The following is an 11810-nucleotide window of genomic DNA, read 5'->3' as shown; positions in this document are numbered from 1 at the left end:
GAAGACATTTTAAACATCTTTCAAAATAAAACAAAGTCCAATAGTTAAACCAAACAAAGGTAAAGTCAATATTCAAAGCAAATAAATAAACCATTCATATCCTATAAAATTAGAACAAGATTTGCTCTTCGCTCAAACCCCAACATGAATATGCTGCATCACCTAAAAAGTGTAACACCCCAGGTCAACATTAGCTCACTGGTAGATATTGTCCTCTCTAGGTCTAGCCTGTATGGATTTGCTTTGGTGTGGACAAGAAGTCCTACCCAAAATGCCTCTACTAGGTTGTAGTATCAACCCCCATATAAGGAAGACTTCGTTATCTTCAACTTTCGACGTGGGAGTGCCATAGATACCTTATTATTTTTACATTTTGTAGATAAATAATGTTGTTTAAAAATTAATGTGCAAAGCAAGGTACAAGGTTACCATTGAAAATGGTCTAAGGTTCGAACTTTGTTACTTATGTTTGCACCCACAGGCCATGACCCCTCTAGGTCTCTAGTGTTCAAACATTGGCGAATCATAATGCATAAAACTTTTAATTTGAAGATGCTAATATTATGATTTAACATTTGAATAAAATTAAAACTAATAATCCACCTTTGACTCATCTTCTCAAAGTACTATCACCTTTTAAAATTCTGAAAATAATCCCATCTTATTACTCCATCTTTTCAAAACAAACCTTTCTACTTACAACTAGTTCAAAAGGTATTTTTTTATTTTTTTCATTTCTTTAATCTCTCTCTTCCCACCTTATCCTCTTCTCTAAAGGCAACCCCTCCATCACCACCGTGGGTACCACCCCTCACGACCTCAACCCCACCACACCCTCGTCACGCACCCCCTTCCACCTGACGCTATACCATCGGACTGAAACCCCATCCCACAAGACCGAGATCCCACCTCACCTCGAAACCCACCACATCGAACCAAAACCCCGCCCGCACCGGACCTAAATCCCAACCGAAACCCGCCGCATCCGGCAAATACCCTACTTCACCTCAAAGCAAGAAAGTCGGTATTCAATCTTTGTTGCAATAATAGCAACATCAGTTGCTTGTCAGAAAGAATAGAAAAAAAAAAAAAAAAAGAGGAGAGAGAAAAAAATTGGGTTCAACTTTGAATAGTAGTGGAAGTAGCTAGTAATTGTGATTTTTCATTCAAAGCTTTGTTTATCGGTGATGATGGAGTTGACAAAAGTAGTTTGCTTGTTATTTTCATTTCTTATTTCACTCATGATCCGGCGAAAGTGAGTAAGGATGCTCCGGCAAGGGTCGGTGGCGGTGGTGGTTAAGAAGGGGGGATGAGAAGAGGGAAGGGGATAGGAACAGGAAAGGGAAGACAAGGGGCTGTTTTTTTTTTTATTAAAAAATAAAATCAGGCCAATTAGAAATTGCCATGTGGCAAGTAACCTACTTCTACGGTTACCAAGTTAGAAATTCGATCAATGACCCATTTTGAGAAGATGCAGTGGTTAATAAGGTGTGACTATTTCAAAAATTTTAAAAAGTTTGGATTATTTTGAGAAGAAGAGCCAAAGGTAGGATTATTAGTTTTAATTTTTCCTAAAATTTATTGGCATTATTAATAATTTGGCTTTCAGAAGAAAAAAGAAACCGCAGGACAACATTTTTGTGTGGCAATGCATAAGTTAATTTTGGGTTGGAAAGGGATAAGTTATGTGCTTTGGACACATTGTATGTCTACATTCATAAATGTAAATGATGAAAATGAAAGCTTTAACTTTGTTCGAGCAACAGAAAACTGTTTTTCGCGACCTTCTACTTTTATCAAGTCCTAATGCCCTACCTCATTGGCTCTTAGCATAACTAGTTGTACACCTGTATATTTTGTCAAAATCTTGTTCTATTGAAACACAAAATTACAATCAATATAAATACAAAACTATACTTAGAGTGTGATTTCTATGTAATGGAGTGTGATTTCTATGTAATGTATGGTCCTGTTTAATATAGGGCATTTCTTAATAACTTGCCCCTTACGAACACTTATATGTATCGAGAAAATTGCAGCAATTTGACTTTTATACTATTCACGTGATAGCTTTGAACATTTGTATTGAAAGAGTATAAAACCATGAAACAAAGTAACTAGTCCGTCTTCATGTTTGGTTTTTCACAAATTTTTATATGTGGCTGGTTACACCGTGTGGTCGGGGTTATTTATAAGGGTTACTTGTTTGGTAAGGGGTTACTCGTTTGGTCAAGGGTTACTTATTCAGGGGTTACTCATTCAAGGGTTACTCGGTCGCTCAGAAGTTACTCTCACACAGAAAACGCGCTAACCGACCGAGTAAATTTAGAATAAGTAACCCTTGAGTCCCTGACCAACTAAGTAACCCCTATATAAGTAACCCCGACAAAAACGTGTTAATCGACTGAGTAACCCCAAAATAAGTAACCCTTGACCGGTAGTAACCCCTAAATAAGTAACCCCTATAAGTAACCCCAGCCTTACGATGTGGCCAGCCACACTAAAAAAGCACCGTTTGTTTTTAGTTTTAGTTGTTTTTTTTTTTTTTTTTTTTTCATGACAAAAAGTGGTTTGATTGTATAAAAAATTATTTGAAAATTTTTGTTGTCAGTTTTCACAATAATGATAACTTTAACAAAATTTTTAAAATTCTTTTTATGATACATACATATGGACTTTCAAAATAAAAAATACTAAAAACTACAATAATGCTAAACAATCACTTAATTTTTGTTTGATTTGATCATTTAATTTGGTATTAAAACTAGCGCAAATGAAAAATTGAAAAGGCCACAAGTTGATTTTTATTTTTTTTTTTTATTTTTTTTTTTTACAGAAAGTTGAAATTTTATTTACCCTACTACAAGATAAAATATTTAGTGCTGAATATGAGGATATTCAATTTCATATGAAGCGACGTAGTAGAGTTCAAAATCAATCCTGAGACTCTAACCATCAAGCTAATTTTGTTTCACTTCTTAACAGAGGAAGCGCGTATATACATATTAAACAACATTTTTTTGTGCTATTTTCCTTGTTAAGTCGTAAGAAAGTTTACCAAGAAGGGTTTCGGACTTTTGGAGGCCCATGCAAACTCTATTGAATTGAAATAACACAATTTTTTGGCTGAGGTTGCCCAGCAAATGAACATTTACTAGAAATAAAATAAACATTTTATAGAAAAAAAATGAACATTTATTTCTGCATTATATAAAAATGAACATTTATAATATAAGAGTAAAATAAAGAGACTATGGGCCTGTTCTGTTCAGCTTAATTTCAGTTCAGTTCAGTTCAGCTCCAATCAGTTCAGTTCAGTTCTTAATTTCCTTTTCTCATAAACAATTCATTATCTCCATTCAGTTAAGCCCCAATCAAACCAATTCAGTTGTTTTCAGTAAATCAGAACAAGCCCTATGAAACTGAAAATAAAAAAATAAAAAATGTACATTTAATATTATATAACTGAACATTTCAGTTGTAAATAAAAATGATGGATATCTTGCAATTGAACTATATGATTTAATACCAATTAAATAAACCAACAATATGTTTTTCAATAATGAACAAAATGCTAATGTCTAACATTAATAATGCTAATGTTAATTGAACATCCTTTATTATAAAAATGAACATTTTATACAACTGAACAAACACAAAAATTTGTATTAATTAAAAAATAAAATGAACATTTATTTTTATAAGATTGAACATCTTACGGCATGAAAATGAACATTTATTTTATAAGAAAGAACATCATACTGCATGAAAATGAACATTTGATTATTGAGAAATACAAAATTATTGTAAAATATGTTCAGTTAGAAAATGCTCATTTTTGTTATAGTAAATGTTCAATTTTAGCGGCGGCCTCAGCCAATGCTGGCTGAGCGCGACTCACTGAGCGTGACCTAACTACTGTTGAAATAAGAGCACTTTCTTATCACAATAGGTACGGAATGGAAATATTTACAATTTGATATTTTTTGAAACATGATCTAGTAGGCTATTTAAATCTTAAGGGAAATTCTACACAATAATCCTCAGGTGTTTACTTTTCCATGTTGTGCCCCCTTCTTTTAAAAATTCCACGCTGTAACCTAAGGTCCATTTATTGACTACACTGTAACCTTGTCGTTAACCCTCCGTTACATGTTGCCGTTAGTGGGGCCCACTTTACACCTGTTTAATTTTTTTTCTCGATGTTCGTGCCAAAAAATATTCCGTTAAAGGTTTTAGGGGTCATTTTAATTCTTAAGGGACCAAATTGAGTCCGGATTTTGCAAAAAAATAACGTAGAAACCCCATTTTGTGAATTCGAATTTCTGTAGTTAAATTTAGAATTCACAAAACAGGGCTTTTTTTTTTTTGTCAAATCTGAGCTCAATTTGGACCCTAGGGCCAAAATGACCCCTAAAATCTTTAACGGTATATTTTTTCAGCACGAAATCAATAAAAAAATATTAAAAAGTGCAAAGTGGGTCCCACTAACGGTGATTGTTACGGTAGGATAACGACAAGGTTACTGTTGAGACATAATTGTAAGTTAAAGGTTATAGTGTGTAATATTCAAAAGGAGGGGGCACAACTTGGAAAAGTCAATACTTGAGGGTTATGGTATAGAGTGGTTCTAAGAATTTATCAAGAAACAAAATGTGTATGGGATGGATTATTATTGTTTTTTCTTAAAAGGTCTTACTTTTTTTTTTTAAATGGTGAAGGCAAAAGGTCTTACACTACTTAAGCAGCACTTAGTCCAGTTACATAAGACCATCTTCTGTGTTAGATTGTGAAACTTTGTAGTTGGAGAGTATTCCATTGATCAATAAATATAGGGTTTATAATATGTACGACAATTCTAACTTTGTTAGGAAACTTGTCAAATATGATTATATTTACATAAAAATATATCCTATACCTATGAGGAGTATATTTTCTATCTCATCCCCGCAATCATAGCGGGAGGAGGTCGTACGCTAAAACTGATCTAAAATCCAAAAATAAATCTCGAGGCAGGCCTTTCGTGAAAATATCTGCAAACTGATACCGTGAAGGAACATGTAGTACTCGAACTTGACCCAAAGCAACCTTCTCACGAACAAAGTGTATATCTAACTCAACATGTTTCATGTGTTGGTGTTGGGCTGGGTTTGTAGACAAATAAACTGCACTGATATTATCACAATAAACAAAAGTGGCTTGACGAAGAGGACAATGTAGCTCAGGCAAGAGATTATGGAGCCAACAAGCCTCCGAGACAACATTAGCTACGCCTCGGTATCCTGCCTCTGCACTAGACTTAGACAATGTATGCTGGCGTTTTGACGACTAAGAAATAAGATTGTTACCCAAAAAAACAACAATAACTGGAAGTCGAACGACGAGTGTCTGGACAACCCGCCCCATCAGCGTCAGTATAAGTAATCAACCGTGTAGTAGCAGACAAATATAAATGTAATACGGAGTATGTACTTATGATATATTGTATAATAACTTAAGGTAAGTTCAGATTAAATATTGTCAAAAAGTAAGTTCAGATAAAATCAATTAAGATAATATAGCGTTTTGGAACATATATTTCATTTGAAATAACGAATTTCAATTATACAATTATAAATCATGAATTACAAATCCAAATTCGGTGTTTGGGAATTTCTAGAATTTCAATATGTGGAATTCTAATCCAACATTACGTTTGGGAAAATAGATCATTTATTACTATAATTGTAAGAAAAAAAAAATCAAGTAGAAAAGCAAAAGTGAAGATTAAACAAAGCAGAAACCCTAAATTATATCAATCAACTAAATCCCCAAATTTACAAGACCTAATTTTATTTCTTAAATAAAAAAGATAACAAAATATGGAGTCCAGCAAATCAAATCACTAAGAATTGGAAAAATAAAAGAAACGATGAAAATCGAAGTAAAAGAAAAATAAAAAAGACGGGTAGTCAGAGAGGGAAGAGGAGAGAGAAAAATACAAAAACCAAAAGTAAGAAGACAGTGAGGAGAGAGAACGATGAGTACTCCAGCTGGTGGCAGGTGCGACAAGGAGAGAGAAAGTGTGTGTACGGAGGTTGTTGAAGAGAGAGAAATGTGGAAGGTTAGATTGTAATTTGAAATGACAGGGCTTGAGGTGTCATTTTGAAATTCTGATTTTGGTCTTATTTTTAGACGAGTTGGAATTTGGCCCAAATTTAGAATTAAAATTCTTGGTTTGCCAATCATGTCATTTGGGCCAAATCCAGGATTTCAAATGAAATTTGTATTCCCAAACAAGCTATTGATAAATTCAAATACTACCGTTATTTCATATTATTTGCAGCATTTGCCAAAACTGAATATTATATACTGTTTGTACTAAATGCTTTATTTCCTTTTTAAGTTGTCATTTCTCTCTATCTCTCTCCTCATCGCATGCATTTCTATCTTTCTCTAATTCAATAATATATTACAAAATAACTATAACTTTTTATTCATTTATAATAGTATAAAAAATAAGTCAAAGTGATGCGAATATTAAAAAAACGGAGGAAGTATTAGAAAAAACTAACATTTGACATAATTTTGTCTGGAATGACTATTTATTGCTTTATTATTACTCAGAATTATATATTTTATTAATTTGGTGGTCAATGATCTATAAAATTGTCCGATATTTTTGAAAATATTGATGAATCTTTGACCAAATAGATTGATTCAATTGAACAAGTTTGGCATGCAAAAGATTGTTGTAGAGTACAAGAAGATAGTACATCCAAAGTTCCAATATATTAACTTAGACAAAATAGGTGGCTAATTTTACTATTAATTAATTGGAGCAAGAAATCATCACAATTATTTAATTACTTCGTATTAGATTGGATAAAGGAAGCTTGAGATAATGGGAAGTTGGCAACCTAAACTACTTAGGTCAAAGATAGTTTGCTCACTTAGTGAGAGCGATTGTATTTAAGTCAAAGTGATGACAAATTATTTGACTTAAAAATTCTATTAGATCACGTTAATTTGATTTAATTAGGTGGAATAGTTTTGTGCCAACAATAATTAAAGTTTATCTCCTTTCTGCCCTTTTATCCTTATTTCCACAGTGTCTTAGTGATTAGCTTGTTTTGTTGGCGTACTTAAGTTTATAGCTGATAAGAAACTTTAAATGATAAAAAATTATTAGCGATAATTGATCAGCAAATTGTGTTAAAAGGCACCAGTATTTATACTAATACTTCCTTCGTCCCATAAATTTTAATTCATTCCCTTTGTTTTAGAATAATTAATACTGTTAGGGACATAGTTTAAGAAAATGTCAAATGAAAAAACTAAGTTATTTAATACTTCGTATATAAAATAGAGTTGTGAATTTATTTTACATTATAGAACAAGAAACATGTGAGGAAAGGGAACCTAAGTGGGTCAAACATTTTAATAATTATGGGTCATATTTAAACAAGGAATTGTGTTATACTCGTAGTAATTATTCTGAAATAACCAAAAGAGAGAAGTGCGTCAGTTATACTGAAACGAAGAGTGTATGTAGACTTCCTTAGAAAAAGATTGAGGTTGCTGAATTTGCCTTCAAAGAATCTCTACCCATTATATGAATTAAACTAGAATTGATAAAATAATACGAGTAGAATTAAAGAATTTCAAATCTAAAATTTATTTCACATTTATGTGCCTCTGTTTTGGAGGGAAGCCAGTGGCTGTCAAGTGTCAACAGACAAAGGGAAGGGCAAATATATATAGAAAATATTGTAAGAGAGAGACTGCACAATCTGAAATTACCAGCATAAGTCAACAGCCAACATAATATAGATCCCATGAAGAATTAAAAATCATGGTTAAAGAACCAATAAAATATACACACCTAAGAAAAATATATCTATATGAATGGTATTAGCCCCTTTCCATTTGCATTTTGCAGCCATATACAGATACAAGAATATACCTTTACAATGTACTAAGAGCAACTCAACACGAAAAAGATGACCTTCAGCTACTGATTCTGCACTTCAGAGGGATCGACCAGACCTTCCAACACGACAAGTTGATCCAAGAGTTCAAGCTTCTCATCTTCGAGGCTCTTGATCTCATCTTCAGCCTCTGATAACTCAAGCCCCAACTGGCTGCTCTCTTTCCCCAATGAGAAAAATTTACGTTGGAGATCTATATATTCTTTTCCAACAGTAGAGGATTCTAGATGTGCTGAGGGTTTTGATCTCTCTTGCGGTAGGTACAACAATGATGGATCATTCTTCATGCCTTTTCTGGTAGTTTTATGTGCACTTCTTATAGGAAATGGCATTGGTGAGCCTTCTTGTAGGCCCCTCATGTAGTCTTCTGGTACTTGTGAAATCATTGGCCTCTGTGACTTCTGCTTCCGCTGATTGGCCTGATTCATCATCCTAGGATCTTGCATTTCTTACTTCTATTATGAACTTCCACTGCGTAAAATAATTGGACTTATGGGATACCTTTGCTATATATCCTACACAACAGAAGATACAAGTACTTATAATAAATTACACCGTTTATGATTTTTCAACACAAATGTGTCTAGATCGACACTTAAGAGTCTGACAATATCAGAGCAACCGAAACGTGCAGTCTGTGGCACAGTTTTTGACACAGTTTATATAATAGGCAAACACAGAAAGAGCCCAAGTCAATCCAATGAGGAAGAAGGATTTTATAGAAACAACTACAGAACTAAATCACAAGTACTGAATTCAGACAAAACTTTGGCAACTGTGTGCGTAAAACACACTATATTATGTACAAACATGGAATACTTAACGTATAACACCTTTACATTTCTTCTGCAAAGCAAATAGTTCTTATGTACATGTAGCAAAGACTCTTGGAGTCTTGGCTCATGATCCTTGTAAAAATAACATGGTTCTTGTCTTCCACAAAGCAAATCATATGCATGTACCAACAGACTCTTAGTTCATGATCCTTGCGAAAAGAACAAGGTTCTCAATGGTATTATACTTGCCCCATTCAGTTTTATATTCAACAAGTTCTTTCTATTCCCTCCACAGATTTCTTTTTGCCTTCCTAAGAAATTGAAGGTAATGTGTACTAACATCACACATGCACGAACAGCATTTGTGCTTTCTCCCAGTTTCAAATTCCCCATAACTTACAGCATTCAGCATGATTTACTAACGGACAGAGACAGAAGAGAATTGAACTGCCATCATAAATTCCTCAACAATGTTTTGTAGAAACAGACTACCCAACCAGTATAACCTTTCAAATTCCCAAAACCATCCAAAGAACAAAAAAGAAAAAAAGAAACAATGCCACAAAACACAAGAGAAGATTTGCTCAAGTTCTTCAATTAAAATAAATAGCTCTGGCAATCAATAAGAAACATCTAAATTATTTTAATCACCCACAGAATCAAATGATAATACGAAATCACAAGTTTTGCAATTACAGGGCCATGTATATACGTGAAATTGCTGGATCTCCAACAAAAAGCGATAAATTCAATTCTACAATAGCTAAACAAGATCAAAATTATGCAACTAATACGAAGCAAAAAACCAATTTAGGTGAGAACACTAAAGTTAATTTTACTCCCTTTGTTCCCATAGAAAAGTCCCATTTCATCCAATACTCTTGTCTCTAAATAAAAGTTCCAATTCACCTTTATCTATATATAAAATCACTTTTAATCAACCAAATCCCAAAATTTTCTATATTTATTAATTTTTAAACAACAAATGAGCCAAACCTCACTATCATATTATACATTCATTTTTTTTATCAACCAAACCCCACCATCTTGTTTTTAATATCCACCTTTAATCAACCAAACTTCACTATCATATTGTTATACTAACCTTACTAAATACTTGTGCAATAGGCAAATGAGACTTTTATTTGAGAATGGAGGGAACAATTGTTTTAACTATATATGAACCCAAACAATAATATTCCAGAAACTCAACATACGATGAGATTAGTTTACAAAATGAACAAATCCGGTTGTTCCCGAAACTCCCCGTCCCTTATTCATCTTTTGAAAGCAAGTGCCTTCAAGAGCACCTCCCTGGATTCTGAGGAAACTCCAACCTAAACTCAATTGAAGTATCTTCACTCTATTTTCAAGAACCTCCATGAAATCACCATTTAGGAGTGAATATCAAAACTAAATTTCCATGTGACATGTCTTTATGTCAAGATAAAAAATTTGGACCTAGATCGATCATCTCTTATCCAGTGAGTCAGATGCATTTTCTATTCACATTATTCCACAAAGGTAACCAATATATAGAAACATAATTTTCTACCAAAGCCAATTATTCCAAGGTAATCTACACAGCAGGGGCAGTCAACATCACAAAAACACAATTTTAAAAAAGATGAACAAACAACAAGGTCTATCAAATTATGAATTTAACTACCTTAGTATCACTTCTAGATTGCACGATTTTGAGTAAAGTTACAGAATGGACATGGGAGCTTAATCCACCTTTAAAATACAAAGTGGAGAAAAAAATTATGTCTCACAAATTATATGCTCCACAATCCGCATTATAAATCATGAAGCTACTATAGGCAAACTTTAACAAACCAAATAATCATGTTACAGTAAACATCTGACTTCTCTAAAGAAACAAACACAGTGCGCACACACATAACTATACACACATTGCTCAAACTTGCAGTTCACTAGGCACAGTTACAACATCAAATGATCGAATCATCTTCCATATGCTTAAGTGATGCCACTTTACTGATTTTCACTACCCTAAAATAAGATGAACTTGAAAGAGTAGTAAGAGTGACCAATTATCAGGCATTGTTTCCATGATTCGGTTTCCAACAAGACGGATTTTCTTCTCTATCACAATCTTCTAATACTGAAACAACAACAAAACATACTACTGCTACTACTACTACTACGACAATCATGAATAAGACGAACAACTATGATCGCCCTACGGGCCTACGGGATAATTTAGGACAAAATTAGATCAACCAGAACCCTGATTATCCTCAGGCCCGTCCATGAGCAAGGGCAGGAGGGTGGCTGCCCTGAGCGGCTAAGCCCGGGGTGAAAAATCCCATTTTCATAGTTCCGTCCTAACATTCAAGGGTTTTGCAGCAAATTAGCAACCAAATTTGATCCAATTATCAAAGGAAGCTCGAAAAATTGCGTTAATTTCTTCCATTTTCAGAATATGAATAGCAAAATTCTAGAAACTGAGATCGCTCATCATAATCTTTCGTAATTCAGTAATTATAATCATAGTTCGATGATCAACCTTAGAGGAACCCTAAATTGACTATAACTGACAATCAAATCAACGATTAACACCAGATTGTGAAATTGATATTCGATGATTAAATAAAGAAAATATATTACCTCAGAAAATGCTTCAATGGAGGATAGAAAGCTCAGAAGCTGTTTAATGGAGAATTCAGAGTACGCTTCAATGGAGAAGAAAGAGGGAGAGGGGTGTAGAGGAAGTGTAGCGAGGCAGCAAACGTGAAAAAGAAGATATAGATCGGAGGAATAAAAATGATACCCGGACCGGTTCATTTCACGATTTCTCGGGCTCCAGGAACTTTAGTCCACAAGGACTCTAGTGAAGGACTCTTATGTAAATGCCTATTTAATTGTAAGAGAAAGAGAAAAGAGGGTGACCCTCCATTCTAAATATTGTCGGTTGGAGTATCAATTTATTTACGGGTAAATTTAAGTTTATGTCTGAGATAAATTTGTGAATATATCAGCTCTCACAACTTAATCATTTTATTTTATTTTTTAAATGATAAAAGTAAAATAGTAAAGT

The 11810-nt window shown here is 33.6% G+C and overlaps 1 protein-coding gene across 1 annotated transcript; it reads right to left on the bottom strand.

The window, feature by feature from the left end:
* Positions 1-7701: 7701 nt before the first annotated feature.
* LOC110683168 lies at positions 7702-11609 on the bottom strand. The gene is made up of 2 exons (XM_021859515.1): positions 11381-11609; positions 7702-8485 (listed from the first exon to the last, which is right to left on the bottom strand). Exon 2 carries the CDS (start codon positions 8414-8416, stop codon positions 7994-7996), a length of 423 nt encoding a protein of 140 aa, XP_021715207.1. The 5' UTR covers positions 8417-8485; positions 11381-11609; the 3' UTR covers positions 7702-7993.
* Positions 11610-11810: the final 201 nt, after the last annotated feature.

The sequence above is a fragment of the Chenopodium quinoa genome, unplaced genomic scaffold (genome assembly GCF_001683475.1).
Source record: "Chenopodium quinoa cultivar QQ74 unplaced genomic scaffold, ASM168347v1, whole genome shotgun sequence".
Lineage (NCBI taxonomy): Eukaryota > Viridiplantae > Streptophyta > Magnoliopsida > Caryophyllales > Amaranthaceae > Chenopodium > Chenopodium quinoa.
This window is presented reverse-complemented; position numbering and strand designations above follow the sequence as displayed.